The following is a 23,914-nucleotide window of genomic DNA, read 5'->3' as shown; positions in this document are numbered from 1 at the left end:
GTTGTTGGCAGAAAATGATATTACACTCTTGCCACCCAAGTCTGCCCCTTCCTTTTCAAATGTATTAGTGGATGTTAACTGGAGTTTAAGTACAGCTTAGATCTGAGCTAGGGAAAATGAAGAACAGAAAGATCAAGTAACCAAAATACCAATTTGTTGTCAGATGTACACATGCATACTATGTGGACTTCTGAAGGATAAGAAAACTTGGTTTTTGCACTGCAAGAGCCTATTATTTATAGGTATTTATCCCCCAAGAATTGATTTTTCTGATATCCTTCAAAATCACAAAGAAAAAGAGGCTTGGAATAAGAAACTACAGATATAGAACATTTATGAGATAATATCAAATCACCATGTTAGCAATTTTTTTGGCCACTGACTTCTGAATGTGGTTTTAAGAAAAATCATGGAGCAAATAGGATGGAAGGAATTTTCTATTACAGTTGAAGAACATATCAAAAATAACCTCAGTGTTCACAGCAAAAACGGGACAAATGCCCTCCTGCCATGAGCAAGAACAGAACACACAAGAAAAGAAACATACTGTCCCAGAGGCTTTGCTGTCTCTGGGTTAAGGAAGGGTACCTGTGGGGAAGGGGGATATTGAAGACTACCTTTATCTATAGGTGAGATAAGCCTTGCAATAAAAATATTTCAATTTACTGTTTTGAGAATGTTCACAGAGGCAGTGTTCCACAACGAATTCCAAATAATTTATATCTGCTAGATACTATTCACAACATAGCAACATAACAGAAAACTACAAGTTTAGAGATGTTATGGCCCTCCACTTTTAAAAACCAAAATTAGTTTGAGACAGAAGCCAAATGTCTTATTGGAATGTGAACAACATTATGTTTACATTTTTACCGGCTCACCTAATTCATTCAGAATCTAGACTTTCAGCTTTGAGCTGGGGATACATGGAATACTGAAAGAGATTCACTTAGCTAACAAATTGAAAAGAAGCATTAGTAAAGAAATGAACTCAAGTTCTGATTTTCAGAGCATTTTAGCAATATTCTACTTTGCAGTTTTTATTTTTGTCTCCATTCCCACTCCCCCACAAATAAGACAATCCACCTATACCAGCACTCTACGCCAAAGTACTGCAAGATGAACTCACATCTTCACTCCACAGACCCTTTAAACAACGGCTTTGATTGGGGGACACTAATAGAAAACATTGGACAACCAGATCCTACCAGATCCTGTATTAAGTGCTTTGCAGGATTAACTCATTCCTCACATTCACCTGTAACATATTAGGTCTCACTCTAATTCCCCTTTCATGGACCAAGCTAATTTAGCTGCTCTAGGTCAAGCAGATAATGAAGAAGGAAGGGCTTGAACCAAGACCTGTGTGTCTCTGAAGGCCGTGCTTTCCCCTCTAAGGCCCACTTTACCATTAGAAAATGGAAAATCTAACAGGAGAGCTAAGTTAATTTACTTCTGGTGTTAGAAGATAGGGCTATATAACAATGTGGCCCCTTGTCTTAAAATCAACACATTTAGAATAATGGAAAATTTCATATCAAAGGACTTAAATTGAAGGATATATAAAGTCAGAAGTAATAAATATAAATTGTTCAGATGCCAATTTATATTTGCTAGATACTATTCGCAACATAGCAACATAACAGAAAACTACAAGTTTAGAGGTGTTATGGCCCCCCACTTTTAAAAACCAACAACAAAAAAGCAATTTCCATATTTGTAAGCAAAAAAGTAATAACAAACACAACAAAAATGATTTAAAACATTTTTTTTTTAAATTTAAAACTCCAGGATCCAGACTGTGAAGTTGGTTTTTATAGTCTTATAAAGCAATTTCCAGTGTGTGCACAAAGCTATCAATATCACCTGATCTTCAAAGACTTGGCTGATTCATAAAGAGAAAATGGCATTTACTAAGCAGAGATTTAAGAGGCAGGAAATCTCAAAGCCAAACAGTGCCCAGAATTCAGTACCACAGACTTTGAAGATAAATGTTGATCTCAGATGTATCAGTTTCCTAAGACCACCGGACTCTAGTAGACAGAATTCTTTGCTTACGGATAAAATCTTTTAAGTCATCCCAGATATATTTATGAGATAGTAAGATAAGCTATCAAAACTTGCATGAATTAAGCCAATAATTAACCAGATGTACTAGAATAAAGTTGGGTTATTATTCCAGGGAGAGCTCATATTTGAAACTAACATTAGAGGATCAAAATGGCTACGATATACTGAAAAAAAATCCAGAGTTTAGAGTGTTGGTCTTTATAGTTTAGACTATAAAGGCCAACAAAAATCTAGTATTTAATGCATTATTTTTTTAAAAAAATAATGATGATGTGTGTCCAAGAAAGAAATGCAACATTAGCAAGGTGCATTATACGAGCTTATTTGAACTCAAAGGAGTTTAGAATACAGCTGGAGAGATAAGACATTATATTCCCAAAAATTCTCTAATAAAACTGGGGTGCAAATATTGAGAGATAAATGGAAGGTAAGAATAATGCCTGTTCTTCCCATCCTGAGGACTATGTGGGGTATAAGGAACTGCTGAAATATGCCAATGTGAAGAAAAGTGGGAGGGCATTTCCAAAGAAGCAGCTGAGAACACAGGGAAGCCCCAAATGAGTTTAGAGGTGGTGAGCAGAGTGGCCAAACCAGAACAGCAGCTTAATGCTGCAGGCAAGACCGTGACAGCAACATGATGGCAGTGGAAGTGGAAGAGGTAGACTGGTTTGAAGGACAAGGTAGTGAAAGAAACACGGGAATAGGAGCAAGAAAAGCTTGGGTTCCAAATGCCATCTCCATGCTACTTCTATCTAGCTTTGTGCTAGAGGAAGCATGTGACTCTCAGAACCTCTATTCATTCCATATCTGTCACTTAAGGGACTAGAGGAAATGATCATTATGATTCAGCTTAATTTATTTAAGTTTCTATGGTTCTATGAATTAAATTTACAAGAAATGATAAGTTCAAAGTTACAAAAATCTAGTATTTAATGCAAAAATATTTTTAATATAAAAATATTAAATATTTTTACCAAAGGACATCTTAATGGATTTTAATTTACAATGTGATGGTGACAGATACCAAGTATAGACACAGTAATAAAACCAAATATCTTTCTTCACTGTAGAGAATGTTGTACACATAATTTAATCTGTGATTGCAAAATCCTACTTCAAAACTAAATCTGAGAGTCGAAGACAGAAAATTAATGAAAGACATAAAATTACAGATTCAAGAAGTGCAGCGTACCCCAAACAGAAAAATCCGAAGAGACCTACTACAAGACATTTGTTAAACAGATTGTCAAATGTCAAAGACAAAGAAAGAATCCTGAAAGCAGCAAGAGAAAAGTGATCCATCATACACAAGGGAAGCTTGATGAGAATATGTGCTGATTTCTCAGTAGAAACCATGGAGGCAAGAAGGAAGTGGGGTGATATATTTAAGATACTGAAAGAGAAACACTGCCAACGAAGAATCCTGTATCTGGCAAAACTGTCCTTCAAATATGAGGGAGAGTTTAAAATATTCTCTGACAAACAGACTGAGAGAGTTTGTGAACAAGATACCTGCTCTACAGGAAATACTAAAGGAAGCACTACAGGCAGATAGGAAAGACAAGAGAGGGAGGTTTGGAGAAGAGTGTAGAAATGGAGACTATCAGGAAGGGTAAAAAGAGAGAGAGGGAAAAAAAAAATAAGATAGGATGTGTAAAATCCAAAAGACAAAATAGTAGGTGGTAGCATAATATTGTAAGTTCACTGACAAAGTTGAATGTGAGTAGGGTTGGAAGAGGAAGACTACTGTCATATATGACCTTAGAAGGAAAGACAGACAATAAAGGCTAGGATTGTATAACTTAGCAAAACCTAGAGTAGACAATGATGGTGACTAAATGTATAAGAATGTTTTTACATGAAGAACAAATGAATGTCAACATTGCAAGACGTTAAAAATGGGATGGTACATGGAAAAATACAATCAATGCAAATTAGAGTCTATAGTTAACAGTAACATTGTAATATATGTCCATGAAATGTAGCAAAGGCAAAAAACAAAAGCCAAATGTCGGTAAGAGTGGGATATAAGGGAGGGGTATGAGATTCTTGGTGGTGGTGTTGTTTCTCCTTTTATTTTACTTTGTTTCAAATTTTTTAATTCTTTTTTTCCTCTTCTTTCTCTGTGAAAGAAATGGAAATGTCCTCATTTAGATTGTGGTGGTGAATGCAACTATGTGATTATACCACGAACAAGTAACTGTTTCCTTAGGATGGACTGTATGGTGTGTGAATAAAACTGTTTAAAAAAATAAACGGAAAGATACAAGTGCTGGAGAAAATGTGGAGAGAGGGATGTACCTATTCACTGTTGGTAGGCAAGTAGAACGGTGCAGGCCATCTGAAGGGTAGTGTGGTGATTCCACAGGAGGCCAACTATAGGGTTGCCATATGATCCTGCAACCCTGTTAAGTATGTATTTGGGAGAACTGAAAACAAGGACATGAATGGACATTTTACACTGGTATTCATGGTGGCAGCATTCACAATTTGCAATGGATGGAGATGGTCTAAGGGTACATCGACTGATGAACAGAAGGGTGAACTGTAGTGTATGCATACAATGAAATATTAAGCAGCTGCAAAAAGGAATGAAGTTGTGAAGCATGCAACTAGATGAAAGAACCTTGAGGACAGTATGCTGAGTGAAATAAGCCAGAAACAAAAAGACCGATATTACAACGCCTCATTAATATGGACTAAATATAATGTCCACACTCTGAGAATTGTATTTGAGAGCACAGGTTATCAAGGGGAGGCTTATTGTCAAGTTTCCTAGAGAGTAAGCTCTTACAGCAGTCACATGTATTCCTGAGTAGTTATGGTTATTTCTAAATTCTGAGATGCTGGGCTCTTTGTGTACAACCTGGTCGTTCCCTGGAACTTCAGGTACCTGTGTGACATCTGAGACAGAGCCAGAGTTCTGTAACTATGAAAGTCAGAATTAACCCATACAGCAACCATTAAAAAAGCTGAAAGAGATCAGACTTCAATTAGATATGAATGAAGCTGATCTGGTTGGGACTAGGGCAAATAATACCAAAGAGTAAAAGACAATATGGACGGTGTTTTAAGACTTTGACTTCCATGTGAGACTAAAGGAAGAGATGTTTATTTGGTGCAAAATTTATATTTTCTGTAGCACACTATCAAATTTAATTTGTATGGTCAGTTTATTTGGACACCATAATCACATGGAACATTGAATAGGGAGTGAGATCTTTTTGGTTTGTACAAGTTAGTGTGATGCTGGGATACATACCAGAGTAACTTGGGAAGAGGATAAAAAAAGTATTTGCACAGCACCCATAAGGGACTGAGGAAAAATGTGGAAATATTAAACCTTTCCACCTGGGGATTCCTGATATTCTTGCAAGCATTGGGGACTACCAATTTAATCGGCCAAGCCCTCCACCTTGGGGCTTGCTTTTATGAAATATCTTTCTGCAAAGGAGATGCTTAGCCTACTTATAATTATGTCTAAGAATCAGCCCCAGAGAACCTCTTTTGTTGCTCAAATGTGGCCTCTCTTTTTAAGCCAACTCTGCAGGTAAAGTCACTGCCCTCTCCCCTATATAAGACATGATTCCCAAGGGTATAGGTCTCCTTGGCAACATGGGACATGACTCCCGGGGATAAGCCTGGCTGGCCCTGACATTGTGGGATTGAGAGAGCTTTCTTGACCAAAAAGGGAAGAGAAATGCAACAAAATACAGTTTCAATGGCGGAGAGATTTCAAATAGTATTGAGAGGTCATTCTGGAGGTTATTCTTATGCATTATATAGATATTCCTTTGTAGTTTTTAGCGTATTAAGTAGCTAGAAAGAAATACCTGAACTGTTGAACTACAATCCAGTAGCCTTGATTCTTGAAGATGACTGTATAACTATATGGCTCTTAAAGTGTGACTCTGTTATTGTGGAAACCTTGCAAATGACATTTCCTTTACCCAGTATATAGACAGATGAGTATAAATAAATAATAGGGTAGGATAAGGGGTATGGGATATTTTGAGTGTTCTATTTCCTTTTTTTTTTCTTTTCTTCCCTTTTTTTTTCTTTGAGTAATGAAAATGTTCAAAAACTGATTGTGGTGATGAATTCATAACTATATATTTCTATACAGAGTTCAACTGATACTGTGAGCTACTGATTGTACACTTTGGATGATTACCTGCTATGTGAACAAGCTCACTAAAATTGCATTAAAAAACAAACTAACTAAAGCCAAATCTTTCCTAGGTGGCATGAACATGAGGTTGCAAGAACAAAAACAAAAACAATAACAACAATGAAAGCCCACACCACAGTCAATGCCCTTATAGGAAACATTTAAAATTAAAACTCATAAAGTATTATGAGATACTCATAGAGTATTTAAAAAGATTTGTATAAAATTAAATACCCTACTCCTACTCCCAGGCATCTATCAGCCATTGGGGGAGACTGATGCAGAGGCAAGCCATGAGTCCTCCAGTATCACAGGGCTGAAGGACCTAAGAGTAATTTACCTGAGACATTCTCTCACGATGCTTGGCCTCAAGCCTCTCTTTGGCTTTCTGGAAATGGGCATGTTCATTCTCATCTCCAGGTGTCTCAAGATACTTGTCAACGGCGTCGGGAGTGCTGGCTGCTGTTGTAGGAACTATGAAGTAGAAGAAAAGGACGATGAGACTCAGAATATCCAATCATGTAAAAAGAATGGCATATTTTCAGGTGCTTTCCAGAACAAAGAATGTAGTAGAGAAGCACATTCAAGATGTTAATGCTGTTTAAAAGAACACCATAAGACATTTTGCAACACACTGAAGATGTGTTTCACCCTTTTCAAGTACTGGGTGAAGGAATATCCTCAAAATAGTCTGTTCTACAATTATAGTATTATATTTAAAATTCTTTGCAACCAAGTGTGCATAGAGCATAAACAGTTGGTGTTGAAGAATACAGACATGTTTTTCCAAATTCTCATGAATTGCTAGATTAATTTTTACAATTTTGAAACTAAATGATGATATCAACATCACAACTTAAAATTCCTGCAGAAATCAAAGAAATCTCAACATTAGCCTATGGCAAAATACCCAAACCTTGGTGTAATGGTAATTTCTGAACTATATATTTAGATATCTTGATTAAAAAGCCACCCAACCTGAGAAAGAATTTGGAACTCAACCAAAGAAACATCAATGTCAATAAATTGTCCTTTCTGCCTTCATAAATTTGGTGCTAATCAACCAATTCGTTACAGTAGTTGTCAAAAAGAACGTGATATTTTGAATTCAACTGATATTGCTGAGAAATACTGAGTTGTAACATATACTGCTACATTATGTGGACACATCAATGCTCATAAAATGGAAGTGCTCTATAAAACAGAAATGTCCGAATTTGTGAGCTAAGTGAATTATAATGCTTATAAAAGCAGTTTTCCAAAAGATTAGCAATGAATAGTGAGAATCTGGAGTATTCATGAACTTTACTAAAAAAAGGAAAAAAAAAAAAGATTAAGGTTTTGACATAAAGAAGAAAGCCTGCTTGACCTGAAAAATAAAATGAGCTATTTTCATCTTTACCATGCAATCAGGTCAAATCATTTTAAGGGTTTTGTTCAAAAGTATTCAAGTATCACCAAATATTCTTATCTAATTATTTGAACTATTATTAAATACAATATAATGACTATCCCAAAGTTGGTTTGAATGAGAAACATTTATGGGTAGGTCATTTTAAAAGTAAGTGCTAAATTAAATGCCTTTTAGACATGCTTCAAGAAAATGCAATCGAAAGTCTCCATGATTCTAAAATCATGAAGACTTTTTTTGGTTAAACAATTAAATACCTTCATTTTTAAAGAGAAACATTCATTCTGATTTCTTCCTTTCTACTTCAATGGCTGTTTAATACTTTTCATGTTAAAAAGGTGTCCATTCAGATGTTGCTTTCAATTGGAAGGAAGCAGGGTATAATCTGGATGATTTTTCAAAATAAATGTTTGTCCACCCCTCTCCCCAATAAACCCCATCCCTAAGGGATTTTGTTTCAAGTGGCCTGGGATTGGCATGGTCCATGCGTATTCTGAAAGACTTCTGTGTGTGGCTATTGATCCTGCATATATTTCTGTTCCTGTCTCCATGCAGTAAATGGGTGGGGGTGGAGGTGCTCATTTCTTCTATCATTGGCAGTAAAGGGCAGCAGGAAGGAAAAAGCATGGGCTCTGCAACGAGGCACAACTGGATATGAATCCCACTTCTTTCACGTACTAACTGTGACCCAGAGCAAGTAACTTAAACACTTCATGCCCCAATATCTTTAATTTCAAATTGCAAGAACATGCCTAAGTGATAGGACTGTTGAGAAAATTAAATACCACCCCGTGTGTCCATTAACTGGCAGAGAGGGTGATGCACATGGTGCTTCACACATGACAGTTCCCTAGTCAAACCTCAGAGGTCATGCCAACCACAGAAATACATCAACTACTTTTATGTCAAGTCACTGAAAATGAATCACACACAGGACCATAAGGTGTCTACTGGAAAAATAATATGTATTCTTCTCAAACCTATGTGAAAAGTTTGAAATGACTGAAAATAAGTGAGTTCTTATTTTAATTTTCAATCTTAAATCCCATTTGTAAAAAAATATCAAAGGTAAATGTTTTCCTGCATAAATTCAAGCAAGTCAACATGCAAGTATTTTTAACTTAATCATTTTCTCAACTTATAACTGAAACTGATTTATCTAGAATTTTAAATTTATTTCCCATGCTTTTAATCATGTTCTGCTTTTACTTGTAAAATTCAACTGAGAACAACTTAAGTAAAAGCAGAACATAAAGCAATGACATCCTTTTGGCAAAGTACAATCTGGCAGAAGGAAATAATTAGGCAAATCACATTTTACATTTTAAACAAAGGAAAATGTACAAATGTTTGGGGTTACAATCACTGATCAAAAGAACCATTGGCTTATAACTGTTGTAATTTTAGCATGGTGTACCTTTTGGAAAACCAGAATTATAACTTACTATATAAGTAGGAAAGGTTCCTACCTACATCTTTTGGTTTGCAATTTTTGTCTACAAAATTGCTATTGGGAGGAGATAAAGAAACTTCAATCTGAGTCACTATAATCTCATTGGCCTAAATGGAAATGTAGCTTTATAATATCTATGAATAAAAGAATAATAAAGAAATTGATGAGAGCTATGTTTAATAGGATTACAAACATTTCAAGTACTAAATGTGGCATATGGAAATAAACACAAATAATGTATTACCTATTTATTCAATTTAAGGGAGAAATATTTGTCTGTGAATAAATCCCTGTTAGCAGTATCAGTTACTTTCTTTGGCTGAGGAATTTAAGAGAGGTTATAATCTTCAATTCAGACTTTAAGCAATTCATAATAACACGCCACCTTGATTAACATAAAAGTGAGCCACGTTTTTCTATATTCATACCAGTCAGCAAACCAGATCATTTACTATTCAAGAAGAGAAGATGGCAAATTGTGATATTCTAATACGTATTGAAAAAATTTTTATTATCACTGTCCTGCAGCTGGTGAGGAGAAGTTTGCACAGAAAGTTCAGCTTTTAGTTCTCATATGCCTGTATTCTAGAGATATTTTCCTAACAGGACTGGACAGCTATAGTGTGATAAAGAAAGTCCAAGGTAGGCCAGGGAAAGGAAAACAAAGGTGGTGGGTGGGGGAGAAGCTGGGTCTTATCTTTTCAAGGCGTTTCCTTTTGGGGAGGGAGTGGCCCAAAGAATGCCAGGATATGTCTGGAAGCACAAATTGAACAGGACACTGTCTATTACAGTTCACTTAAAAGGGGAACTAACAACTTAGAAAGTGGAAACAAACTGGCCTAGGAAGGACTGCTTCTTAAACTACCACAAAGCAGGGACTCTGGATTTTTCAGTGGTATTTTATCCAGTTCAGAGTCCTCTCAGGTCCCTTCAGAAGCCATGATATGGGCTCAGATTCTGGAGTTGGCCAAATGATAAGAGTCTCCATTCATTAATGTTTACCATGCTAGGTGCTTTACTTGTGTTCTCATTTACTAGGTAGGGAGAGAGAGGGAAAAAATTAACTTATTACATTTATTGTATAAGAAGACAGTATCACTTAGCATGCCCCCTCACATCTCCAGACACAAAAACGACTCAATTTAGGGTTAGATAAACCACGAAGTCTACAAAAGTCCAGGGCACTGTGGAGCTTTTCTGTTTTCTAAATAAATAAACCGCTCCTGACCTTGATTGCTACCTGGTAAATGACTTCCTACCAAAGTTTGGCAGCAGAATTAGATCTTTTCCTGATATAAAACGGGTCAGAGCTTGCATCCAGCATTTGTAGCTCTAGGCTCTGACTCATACACGCTCACCTAAGCCTTCTCTCCAAGCAAGCTTGCTGGACATGCTCACCTCTATGCAGAAAATGTGTATTTCTTAGACTTAAAACAGAGGGTAAACCTCTTTGGCTCTAGGTTTTTGACTCTTAGGTGCCAAATAATTAACAGCACCAATACCATCATATGCATGGGTTTTTAACCTTTCAAATGACCTTCATATATTTATTTTCTTATTTCCGTCTCCTAGCAGCCTTGTAGGATATGGTTGGATACAAAAGGCATTGTCACCCTTTCTTTCTAGTAGTGAGAATGGGTGTCAAAATACACATACCAGATGAAAAACTGAAACAGGAAAGCATTTCCACTTCCCAGTACATTACTGACTCAAAATGAACATTCTGTTTCCCCAAATTCAGTGGCATTTTGGACGAGTAATGATTTCATTATAATCCTCATCCTTGGTCCTATAACTCTGGGGTCACAGGTCCCTGAGAAGCTGAGGCAGCAGCTCTGACTCCCTTGGATGTGTGCATTCATTCCTTTATTCCTTCATTCAACAATTGCTACAGTCCCTACTACGTGTGAGGCACACTGGAGAAATCCATGAGGAAACAAAGATCCTTGCCTTTGTGGAATTATATTCTAGTGAGAGAAAAAAAATCAACATAAAACTAAAATTAAAAACAAAACAAGAAATCATATCATTTTTTAATAATGTGGTTTGTATTATAGAGATGAAGAAAAAAAACATTAGAAAATTAGGGTTAAGGAAAGATCAAGAGTGCCCGTGAGAAGAGGGGAGGACCACATCGGTAAGTACGGGGCTAGGCTGGGTCTCCTGGAGACGGTGAAATGTGGACAAGGAGCTGAAGGGGGTGAAGTAAGAGACACGGTTATCTGCAGGAAGAACACGGCAAGCAGATGGCCTGAAGAGGCGAATGTGCCTGGCGAGTTCCAGGAAGAGCAAGAAGGTCGACGGGGCCAAAGCTGAAGATGCGAAGGAGAGTTGTAGAAGAGGCAGTGAGGAAACAGGGGCAGATCAGGTGGGGTCCGAGGCCACCGGAAGGACTCTGAAGAGCCAAAGTAGGGTTGTGAGGAGGGGAAAAGTGTGACATGATGTGTTTTAAAAGGATCACTCTGGTTGCTGAGGGAACAAATGTAGGAGAGGGAACTTTTAAGAGTAGAAGACAAAGATGAGAGAGATTTGGGCTGGGCGTGGGGTGGGGGGAAGCACGGAGGTGGTGAGGGTTTCTCATGCATGGTGTCTACCACGCACACACTTTCACACACACACACACGAAGGACTACAGATTTGCTTCTTTCTCTGTCCCCTAACCATAGGTAATTGAACACTAAGGGAGAAATTGCTTTAATAATGATGCACTGATGGTTGTCACAATCTTCCACCTCACACTGTAATCTCCTGTTTTCTGAGAAAAAAGCAGTTTTGCTTTCAGTTTATTCATGAGCCCTGGCCCTGCCCCAACGTTCCTGTCAGAAGATACACCACCATTATTAAAGACATGATGTCAATGAAACACTTCCATTCCCGCTTTTCCCCTGAGAAAAGTTCATAATTTTAGGGGAAGTTGCTTTAAAACAGTGTGAAACCTGTTCTTATCTTCAGAATGTGGTGGAAATCACTCTCCTTGCCCATCTAGAGGTGCAAACTATTCAGATACCAGGAAACTTAATTGCACGGACACCCATTACCCTCATTTTCAGTCCTGATTTTGTAATCACCACAGAGCACTCCATTTCATATTCTTACTAAAGTCATTATGACAAATTGCCGCTGTCATTTTGATATTTGTTTGTTTCCTCAATCTCCAAGGTGACACATAATTTTACAGTCATAATGGGCTGAGGATGTGAAAGAATAATCCCCCCACTTTCAAATATTAACCACTGTGACCACCCACATCAGGCCAAAAGGCTGAATGAACGGCATTTAGTCAAGATACTAAATTCTAACAAGAATATTTAGTCAGTCTTCTTTCGTGAGTAGAAAGGCAATTTATCTCTATACTATTGACAACAGAAGATTAAAGTACATGAAAGACCTATATAAGTCAACAACTTATCATTGAAAATGCTCTTTTATACAGAGCTGGCAACGCTGTCACTTGAAATGGCTCTAATTTATACATCAGAAGTGACAATGAGGATAATATATACCCTAGGTGTAACACATACACGAAAGATATTACAGAATTTAATTTCAAAACATGGCAGAGATTTCAGATCGCCAACCTAACAACAGCACGCATACACACAAAAAAATTCCCTCCATTTATCTGATACTGAAATAGCTGATATCCCTACTAAAATTAAGTATTTATCACCCCCGCCAGGTCCTAGATAGAACAGCCATTTATAATGTGAACATGATGTCTGTGAACCTTATATGTGGTACTAGACTCTCCCTAAAAAAAAGAACAAAGGCATCTCCCCTGATATTCTCTCACATCACCCTTATTTTATAGCCAGTGCAATCATCGTTGACTGAGAACACTATCAATGAATTGTGCAGACATAAGGTAATAAAAATGTAATTTATGCTGTGTTTACTCTATTCTAGTCAAGGTACATTTCTTTTTTATGTCTTGTAGTTACGCCTGACATGGGTATTTCGACAAATATGTGAACTGAGCGTGAAAATATGAACACTGGTGTTAAATATTTATCAGTATTTCTACCCTACTTAGCACAATGCACCAAAATTTAAAAGTGACCTCAAGTCTAAATTTGTAAAATATATGTGAGACAATGGTGATAATACTGGTATCTAGAATGCTTTAACCTTAGGTTATCGATTTTTTGTCAATTTTTTAGACGCTATTCTCAACTTCATTAACGGAGGCTCACAAAGAGATAACCCACCATAGCTGTCTGACAAGCAACATATGAATTCAGAAAGTCAAAATGAAAAAAAAAAATAAAAAATTTTTTTTAAAGTCAAAATCTTCATTAGTTTCCACTTCTATAGAAATTGCAGCAGTAAAAGGCAGAAGGAACTGTTGACTTCTATGGAGTTCGTCTTAATTTAAAACCAATTTCATTTTCCCCCAGTCTTCCAAGGCAATCTTTCTTGACACTTGTATATTTTACCTTACTTTGTTATTTAATTCTATTCCATATCTGAGTCTCTCTGCATCATAACACTGTAAGGTTACTGAAAGCAGGGTACCTGGTTTACTTTGCTAGTGTCTCTCAAAATGCCTAGCTTAGTACCAGCATGTCCTGGGCTCAAGAGTTAACAGCTGTATTAAACCATGGCCCATGGACCAAATCTGGCATGACGCCCAGTTTCTGTAAATAATGTTTTATCGGAACACAGCTATGTCCAGTCGTTTACATATTATCTATGGCTTTCACGCTACAACTACAAAGTTAAGTAGTTAGAGAGACCATATGAACTGCAAAGTCTAAAATACCTGGCCCTTTACAGAAAATGCTTGCGGACACCTGTATTAAACTATCTCCTTATTCTCCTTTGGCAAATAGCTAAAGAAGAGAGCACATACAGAGTGAGTATTCTTTTACTCTTGAGTAAATGGCTCTTTTAAAAAAGATATAATGTTGGTTTGCCGAGCAAAACAATTACTTTGAAACTTAGGGCTTCTCATCACCGTAGCTTTGAGGAAGGAGCCATTCTTTTTACCTTAAGTGTTTCCGAAACAGAAGATTTGGCTTTTCATACTCATCAAATAGTTTTTACTGGCATTGATGTGACACGAAATTCAATGTACCACACCATTTAATGCTTTTAATTGTTTATAAAAATGCATGGTAGGTTTATAAAAATATCATATTCCATTAGACTAGAATGTGCTAATGGAAACTATTACTTGCTACTTCACAACCAGAAAAACAAGTATAACATGACTAAGAACAATGGTTCAAATACGGTGAAAGACTAAATGATTTTGGTGTTATGATAGGATATAACAACCCTGGGGGTAGGTAGCACATCCCACTTGAAGGCTGCACAAGGAGTTATCAACAGTTTGCAAATTGTGAGATTCTGAGACTATCAACTTTTTGCTGGGGGATGGTAGTTTGGTCTAATTTGAAGGTATGTTCCAATTCTCTTTATATTCTCTACAAGTATGCTAATCTATACTGGTATACTTGGGTCATTTTGAAGTGAGTAGAAATCAATCATGCTCCACCCACTCACCAAACCCTACACTCCAGTGTCCTGATCCCAAGGTACATCCTAGATGCCAAGTAACCTGTGTGGTAATGTTACAGGGCATCTCTACAGATAGATATTCTCCAGCATAAGGTGGGATTCTATGAAGTCAACATGAAACAGACAGAGAAGGAAGGGATACTCCATGGGTACATATTCTAGAATAGGGATTTACAGGTTTCTTCTGTTCCCAGAGTAGCTTATATTAGAGCAGAAAAAGCTCATACTATAGCCAAGGGCAGCATAGCAACTTCTACCTTAACCTGCAAATTGAATGCTAGTTTAGTGGTCTCACAAATTCAATTTGATAAACATCTGTCAAAAACTAGGGGCTACTAACATTTCCAAAGCCTCAACATGCCCTAAGATTTGCAGAAACTTGTTTAAACCAGCCTAGTTAAGTCTCTGAATCAGATGTGGGGAAACTTTGCTGGTCCAGATCAGTGGTTTTCAACCATTCAGGGACAATTTTGCCCTCTAGGACACATTTGGCAAAATCTGGAGACATTTTTGGTCATCACAACTGGGTGGGTATGACTGGGATTTAGTGGGAAGAGGCCAGAGATCCTCCTAAACATCTTAAAATGCACTGGGCAGCGCCCCCCTGAATCCCCCTCCTCTGGCAACAAAGAATTATCCGCAAAAAATGTCACTATTGCCAAGGTGGAGAAACGCATCTAGATGTTTGAGCCACAGCTCACTGCATAAGTGAAGGAGCAAAAGATGGGTCACTTGTCATTTCCATAGGCTGGCTCCCTTGGTGCTGTCACTTGACTAGAGATTAGCTTGATGCTCTCGTTTGAGATTAAATGCTATCGAGGAGTTGGGCAGTTGGCCCTTTGAGACATAATCTGATGAGAACTGACACTGGAAAAAATGACCATACACTCATTTTTGAAACATAAACTAATCAACAAATATTTAGGTAGTAATTCTACCATGTACAAACACTCCATTGGGCAACTGGTATGCCAAACCTCTGCATTGCCCTATACCCAACTGTGCAGAAGCAGGGTCGATGTCACAAATATCTCAGCAAGATCCTTTTTCACAACAGGGCAATGACTTTTTAAAAAGTTCAAATGCATTAGCTTATGAGTGAAATTAAAACTCTAAGCCTCACATCTGTTTCTGTCCTATTTGTGTCTTAGAGTCTATCTATTTTAAGAACCAAAAATTAAAAAAAAATCAGTGACTCTGAAATTGCAATGCTTAAAACTGGTTTTTATGACAAACATCCAAAATCTAGAAATGCCTGATTATAATAATTGTGACATTTTCAGTTTAAGAAGACTCGACAGGAAAATTATTATATTTATAACGCACACAGTTACACATTTTCTCCATGTGCATAATCTTTTGTCAGTTTAACTGAAGAACTTTAAAAAAAATATTATTTCGTGTTTATTATTTGACTAGAAGCAATTCAGATTTAGCAACTCATAAAACTAACCACCTTTGTACAGAGATATCATCCTATTAGCCCTAAAATGGTGAAAGAGCAAAAGGCAAGCCCAAATTGCCAAATCAAATGGGCTTACTCACCTTCTAGTTTGGCTTATTTTCTCTGACTCAAATCTGCTGTCTGCATTTGACCTCCAGATGACCATGACTTTTTCAATTCAAATGTGCAGCTTTGCTATATTTAAGACTGCCTAGCTGCTCAGGCTATAAATAATGAGAAATTATATGCTTTCTCCACAGTGTTTGGACTAGCATGGCAAAACCCCTCACTTGCAGTGATTGAATAGTCTCTAGGTAGACAAGAAAATACAGCTGCCAGAATCACTTCATGCTTCTGGAATGGAAAAGTGTCAGGATCCCAAACACAATGTAAATAGATGGAGAAGAGTATTGGGAAAGAGAAAATTATGACAGACACAACACAAGTAATAGTTATGTGTGCTTCATGAAAATAAATTTATCAGTGTTCATTTCCATTCATAAAAATGGAAATATTCTTCTATATGCTAAAATGATATAAAATGAAATTTAAAGGAAAATAATTACTGCTTTGTAAAGGATATGAAAGACATGTAATTTACTGATGCATGCTGTATTTGTGGCATCTAGGAAAACTGTTTTTAATATCCTTCATCATCTTTCCAACATATTACACGGTTTCAGAACCAAATGCATAGACATTTGGCATGTGGAACACAGCCAAGATATTAAGTAGGTTTCAAATGTGGCTTGGGGCAAGTCACTATGCTCTTTAAGACTCTGTTTTGCATTTGCACAAAGGATATGAGAAAATTGTTCACATAGTTTTCTGGGAAAAATGAACTATCTGTGAAAATGCTTGTTATTAGATAACATAACTTGTAAATCAACATATTATCAATCTAAAGTGTTTTCCTAGTCCTTCTACATCCACCCACTTGCCATACTTTCAACATTCTTAGAGAAAAATGCTTTCTGACAATAGTAGAAAATAAGCTTATTGTGGCAGTAAAAGCAACATCCTTAAAAAATTATACATAATTTGAATTAATTTGAATATCTTAGGGAGGCTATTAAAACATTCTAAGTTTATGGTGAAATCTTTTGTAAAATACATAATTCTTCATCTCTGTTTAGGTAGATAAATGCCAATTTTAATTGTAATATGTCTAAGCCAATACTGAAACTGTGTCTCTTCTTCAGCCAATCACAACCATCAACAGAACATAGGATACCTAACCTAAGATGGATATAATCCAAATTTAAAAATGGGCATTTATGTTTGATGTTACATATTTAAACAAACTAGACTGGCTTTTCAACTGAAATAACCAAAAAATACAAGCCACCCTAAGAAGCAGGGTGTTTGGTTGATATAACTGTCTTTATGGGCAGTCCTTTCCCTACTTTTTGATAAAATCTGAAGTCAGGCATCTATTCCCCACCATTGTGCATTCCGGGAGAGGAGGAAGCCTCCTAGGTCTTGGCAACTATCTGCAGACACACACACTTGAAGCCTACATGCACACATTATCCACATACTACAATGCATGCCTATTAAATACCTTTCTGAGAAACCAGTTACTTATGCATACAGCCTTGTTCTGGCTTGAATCTATTATGTACCCGAGTAAAGACTGTTCTTTTAATCCTCTCTTGTGACAGCTGACTTATTGTGGGTGGGATCTTTTGATCAGGTTGTTTCCTTGGAGAGGTGACCATACCCATTCAGGATGGGTCTTGATTAGTTTACCAGGAGTCCTTAAGAGAGCTGAGAGTCAACACAGACCCAGATGCTTGGAAATGCAGACAGAAAGACATTTGGAGATGCTAGGGGTTGAAGCCCAGAATTTGCCCTGGAAAAGCTAAGAGAGGACCCCTAGATGCTTAGAGAGAAACGCCCTGGGAGAACAAGCAAGAATGCACAGGAGCTGAGAGAAAGAAGCTGAGAGAGAGATGCTAATAGACACAGAAGCCCAGAGTCATTTTGGAGACAGCCGTTTTGAAATCAGAACCCAGGAGAAAAGGACCAGCAGACACCAGTCACGTGCCTTCCCAACTGACAGAGGTGTTGCAGATGCCACTGGCCTTTCTTCAGTGAAGGTATCCTCTTGTTGATGCCTTAGCTTGAACACTTTTATGGCCTTAGGATTCTAAATTTGTAATCTAATAAATCCCCTTTATAAAAGCCAATCCATTTCTGGTATTTTGCATTTCCGGCCACTTTAGCAAACCAGAACAGAGAAACCAGTTACTTATGCATATAGCCTCTTAACAAATATTGTCATTTCAGCAGCTTTAAGAAATACAATAGTGATGTTAAATAAAACAATAATAGCATTGCATATACAAGACTTACATACATTAAAGTAAAGGAAATGGATCAAAAAACAGAAAAAAGCTTAGTCAATGTGCTTGGCCTGACATCTCAAGTCCTCTGGCAAAGTCTGATGAAATTACAAGAAAGGCAATGGCAATATATATTTATTCAGAGACAGGTGTTCAAGAAACACAAACATGCAAAGAAGGGGATGATGCTGGAGTTATAATCCAGACATGCAAGGCACCCCACCCCTCCCCCCAGGGAATTACGACATACGTTCAACAGGATCTCGGGGAAGAGGTTCCTGGGTAGTCTTGTGTAAACTTTGGGACACTATGGAAAAAATAAGAGAACATAACTAAAAACAAAAATAGAAGCATGGGAATGATGGCAGAAACTCTCCCATATGATTCCACTGACCAATAAAATAAAATAAAATAAAATAATAAAAAACAAAATAAATAAATAATAGTATTAAACAAACAAACATCCTGAGATTCAGCCTCTTCAGGAAACCAAAATAAACATGTAAACATAAGATGTATTTCTGCAAGAGATCAATGTCTTAGAAGCTGGATAGTCTGTCTCTGATAGTACATGCAAATATCCTGTCAAAGGATTTCTAGCCTCTATTTTCCTTCCTTAGTGACAAGTATCACCAATTCCCATTGATCCATTCTTGACAGCATCTCCATTTGTCTCACCCACTCAGGGGGCAGGCTCTGGCTCTTGGGTCTGGCTAGTTATTGAGGTTTTATTCTCCACTTATATCTAGTTTATCCTTCTACTCACCTTCAGCCTCTCACCTTTGCTTTCTTGACACTTGATTCTCTAACCCACCCTATGAAACTAAGCTCTGCCAGAGTTATCCACTATATCCTGTGCATCTACTTTACCCAAATTTCTCAGCCAAGTGCCTGCTGTCTAGAGCACTCATCCAACCACAGCCCGAGTCAAATCAGACTGAACAATGGAAAGGTTATGGATGGGGCAAATTCGCCACTGCTGATAATTAAAAAAAAAAAAAAAAAATTCTTGGTGCAAAATTTTAAAAATATAATAAATATTTATTTATACTACATGTATTTATAAATGTTATTTAAAAATAGTAATATAGTAAATCCACCTTAGGGGAAAGTGAGAATAAAACTGGAAAAATGCCAGGAAATCCCCTACAGTAACTAAGCTAGTAAGAATCACTGTAACAAAAGCCCTTTGTTCCAGAAGATCCAGGCAACAGAATCCTCTACTGTGCTCTACCATTATCTGACCTAATTAATTTCTTTGTTTGCAACAGAAAGGAGTCTCTGAGCTAGAAGGTGCAATTATCCAACTTTGGGCTTACCAGCTCCCATGCAAGGACAGAGTAGTCATCAGGCACACATGCAACACACACACACAAACACACGTACACACACACAAGGGGAGACCAACAGTAGTTAGATTCCACTTAGCCACTGAGCTCCTTCACAATGCAAGGTCTTAGATGTATTGGCCCTTTTGTTGTTTTGCTTAATCTGACCTGAAAAACCATTTGTATAATCCCTGGGAATCCTAGGCTGTCACCATACCAAGAACAAGGGGAAAAAGGCAATGGAATGGTTCAAAATAGGAAACACATAGTTATTGAGTTTAATCTTTAAGTGACTATTAGTAAACTAATAATAATGATAGTAATAATAATAATAATAACAACAACAAAGTTGGGAATTAGCTTTATAAGGCTGTTAACAAAAGCAGAGTTCCATAAATCTGGTGCACTGACTCCTGAGAACTACCCCAAAGTGAAAAGTTTCAGCTCTCATCTAAGTTATTGTGAATTCCCCAGAGCTTTGAAAATCTTGAATTATATTGCCTTAATTATATAATCTTAAATTATATTGCCTGCCCCTATGCCATTGAAGGTTTCAAAAGTTACATCAGAATTTTCTCCTACTTCTAAGAGAAGAAACAAAAATTTGATGACATAAATATTTGTGCATGAGCTCAGTGGGAACTCTCCAGCATTTGAGATGCATATGCTCCATTTAATCATGCCCCCCTCCCCCCGACACATACAATAAAAGACACACATTACGAAATAACACAAAGGTAGTCATCACAGCAATACACCTCATCAGTGCAACTGAAGCTTCATCAGGCAGCCTTCTAGGGGCAGACCTTCTTTGCACAAGGAGTGCACATGCGTGAACACAAACACAACACATACACACAGACACATAAGTGCACATTTGCAGAAACGCCTGCAGAAGACAAAACAGCAACTCCAGCTTTGTTTAAAGAGAAGCACTCCAAAGTCCCTACAGTTGGCAAGACTTGGCTCCCAGAGCTGGTAAAAGAACGCATCTACAGTCATGCTTTATTAGAGAGAGACAGAGATGTGCGCTCATGATTGAACATACTGCAGAGGCTGGGCAATTTGAGAAGTTGACAGTGATGTGGTTAGTGGTAGCAACAGACCCATTCCCAAGAACCAGGAAACTCAATCTGTTACAAAGAGCAGAGTCAGTGGCGAGAGAGACGAAAGTCGGCCAGGCTTGAGGAAGGATCCACTTACTGACGCTGCCACAGACCGCCATGCAGTATTCCTCAGTGTCAAAGTTGTTTCGGTTGCCGCCACATCCGCCGTAAAAGAACGGGGTGCACTTCCCTTCGGTCACATCAAAGTACCAGCGGGAGATCATTGCTCGGCAGGGCCCCGTCTCGGCTTGTTCAGAGCACACCTCTAATCAGAGGAGACGTGGGAACCACATTTAGCATGAAAAAGGTACTGTCTGGCCATTCATGCACGCACGTTTATTGTTCTTACCGCATTTATCCTCCCAGTGTAACTTGGACTGGGTTTATTGGGCAACATCTCCTTGAACATTTACTGAGGAATTTAATTACCCACCAGGACTTTAAAATTACCTTTGGAACAAAGCACTGCATTCTCATCTGGTTTAATGAGTGTAAGTCTCAGCAGTAATAAAAGGATTCCAGCCCGAGGTGAAAAGATCTTTTAGCTGCCTTTAGATTAATAATAAATGACAGAAGGTATGTGTACATTAAACATATCTTCATTGTAAAAAATAAATGTTGCTTTTAAAATAATTTCAAGTCAGTTTTGAATTGTAAAAGGATTATTTTGGTCATGATGCAAAAGTTTCGCCTTTCATAAACATCTGATTATTCCTTAATACATGGCTGACTTGACTCAAATATAAAATGAATTACTTATATTTTTGTGATCAAGTTTTCGGGGAGCGCAAGACTGTCCACTGACAACATGTGAAAGCATATGCAATATCTGTAAGTATGACTCCAGTTGGTTACATTATATCTAATTTAAGGACAGTTTTCATTTGTATATTTATCTGATCCTTAGACAACAATGTTCCAAACAATAAAACATATATATTCAATCAACAGTAACTTGTCAATACATACTGTGCATTGTTTTACATCAAAACACATCTTACCTGTCAACTCCCCCCAACCACCCTCCATAAGGTCACTTTCATAACCCCCGAGTGACTCAAAAGGTAGTAATCTGTCCAAATCCATTTAGAAGTCTACCGCCCCATGGATGTTCCAATTCTGTTGGGAGTAAAACAATGACCCCGCCAGGTATACAGAGAGCCTGCCGATGCCTTGGCACATGTAAATGTCTTGCTTATTCTTAGTTTTATTAATATGATGGGGTAAAGCATCCTCCTAGTCAAGATATAGGCCCCACACAACCCACAGTCAAATAAGGAATACTCAACAGACTGATCCTAAACAGCCAGTCAAGGACAAAGAGCCACAATGTCAATGTGAAAGAGACCTACCTTTAGTCCCTAGGCCACTAGCACACATACATGCCACTCATTGTTCCTTCCAATAGAGGCAATGAGGTGGTGCCATAACCAAAAGCTGCCACCACCACCATGATGCCAAGAGAGAATGGACAGTAAACAATGAGCTCAGAAGATGAGTGTCAAACACTGCAGGAGAAATATCTTGTGAAATGGACAGCTAAGATTACGCTAGTTCTCCTAGATTATTTTCAGATGGAAACAACTGGCAATGAGTGCATCAAGCGCAGTGTCCCCCATTATTAACTTCTTCCCATTCAGCATTGTTGCTTTGAAGTCCAAGTTCATTAAGCCACTATGTGTTTTTAATTGGGTTTTTGCATAGACTTCTATATGGTGAAAATCTGCTCTGTCAGCACATGTATCCGATCTACTTGTCAGTTTTATTTATCTCTTTTATTATCTTAAAGGCCTGGCATTTCTGATTTATGAAGAGTAAGTTAGTTTCACTAGAGTAATAAAGAAAGTAGCTCCTGGAAGGCAGAGCGAAAAGCCATGACTCTTCCAAACACAGCCAGCCCATGGGGCTCTCAACAGTCAGCTGCCTCCACTCCTGGATCTTATCATTTCTCTCTCAGCTGTAAAAAACCCGACAGGTTAAGTAGGCTTTCACCTCCTTCTCTGTGTCTACTTCAGCGTTCTCTACATGTTCATGCCACATCCTCTTCCATGTTCGTGAGACAGAATAATATCCATCTTCATTAATCTTTCCCTCAGGCTGTGCTAATTGCAACAAGACTACAAAGCAACCATGTCTCTTGAGTTTACACTGTGCTTGCAGCTGGCACTGGAGTTGCAAGCAGCATGGTCTCAGCTATCAAGGATGGTAAAGAATTCCTCCTAGGCGTGGCCCTAAGTTTAGGTAGCTTAGAGTACTGGGGCAAAATTCACTGTGCCTCAACAATTCATGCTGAAACCTACATTTTTTATACCTCTCAGAATAACAAATATGTGTCTTTTGATACTTGTCTGCCACGGACCCCATGGCTCACATCAAAGCAATGCAGAGGCAAGAACTTGTTTTTCCAACCTTCCTATCTACTAAATTCTGTGTAGTAGAATTTTGGGAGGATGCAAGTTAAATAATGGAATAAAAGAATGCCAACTGAAGGAGAAAACCTAAGATATATATTTCTGATAAAGACAACTCAAAGGGCATTACAATATATTGTCATTTTCCTATACCGCCCGGTAAAACAATGGGACATTCATTTTATTTTTCTTCTGCCTCATTATCAAATGGCAATAAAACCATCTGTTAAAGCTAATTTGTAGAAACCAGGCCTAATGAGTTCCAAACAACAAGAAAAAGCATTCAGGACTCAAATTCCATTTAGATGTCAACTAAGCAAGTAGAATAAACTATGGGATGAACCCACAACTCTTGTTGGGTGTCTACAGCTATAAGAATCTTGCCTCCTGTCATTGTGAAAAGGTAAATAAAAGAGTGAAATAATCTCCATTTGGGGATTGTTTTGTTAGCTCTTCTGACCTTGTTGGGACTGCTGGCATTAATGAGTTTGAATGTCCTCAAATAGTTGCATGACCTTGTTGCAGCCTGTGTGGATATCATACGGAAGAAGAGCAATCAATCCCAGAGGTACTGACATGCAAAAAGATATTTAAGATAGTATGGTTGGGAATGGGTATAATTATAATGCCAAATATTTAATGTATTGAG

At 37.7% G+C, this 23,914-nt stretch overlaps 1 protein-coding gene across 6 annotated transcripts in view; it reads right to left on the bottom strand.

The window, feature by feature from the left end:
* The window catches only part of LOC119531590 (amyloid beta precursor protein), a 310,781-nt gene that overhangs the window by 99,448 nt on the left and 187,419 nt on the right, over window positions 1-23,914 (bottom strand). For 2 of the 6 annotated variants that reach the window (XM_037832974.1, XM_037832984.1), the window contains exons 7-9: window positions 20,952-21,119; window positions 18,671-18,727; window positions 6,582-6,715 (exon numbers count right to left, since the gene is read on the bottom strand). In XM_037832974.1, coding sequence (XP_037688902.1) covers window positions 6,582-6,715; window positions 18,671-18,727; window positions 20,952-21,119 — 359 coding nt within the window. The remainder of the gene's footprint in view (window positions 1-6,581; window positions 6,716-18,670; window positions 18,728-20,951; window positions 21,120-23,914) is intronic. The other 4 variants (XM_037832991.1, XM_037833001.1, XM_037833009.1 and 1 more) reach the window with 2 other exon arrangements.

The sequence above is a fragment of the Choloepus didactylus genome, chromosome 1, assembly GCF_015220235.1.
Source record: "Choloepus didactylus isolate mChoDid1 chromosome 1, mChoDid1.pri, whole genome shotgun sequence".
NCBI lineage: Eukaryota > Metazoa > Chordata > Mammalia > Pilosa > Megalonychidae > Choloepus > Choloepus didactylus.
This window is presented reverse-complemented; position numbering and strand designations above follow the sequence as displayed.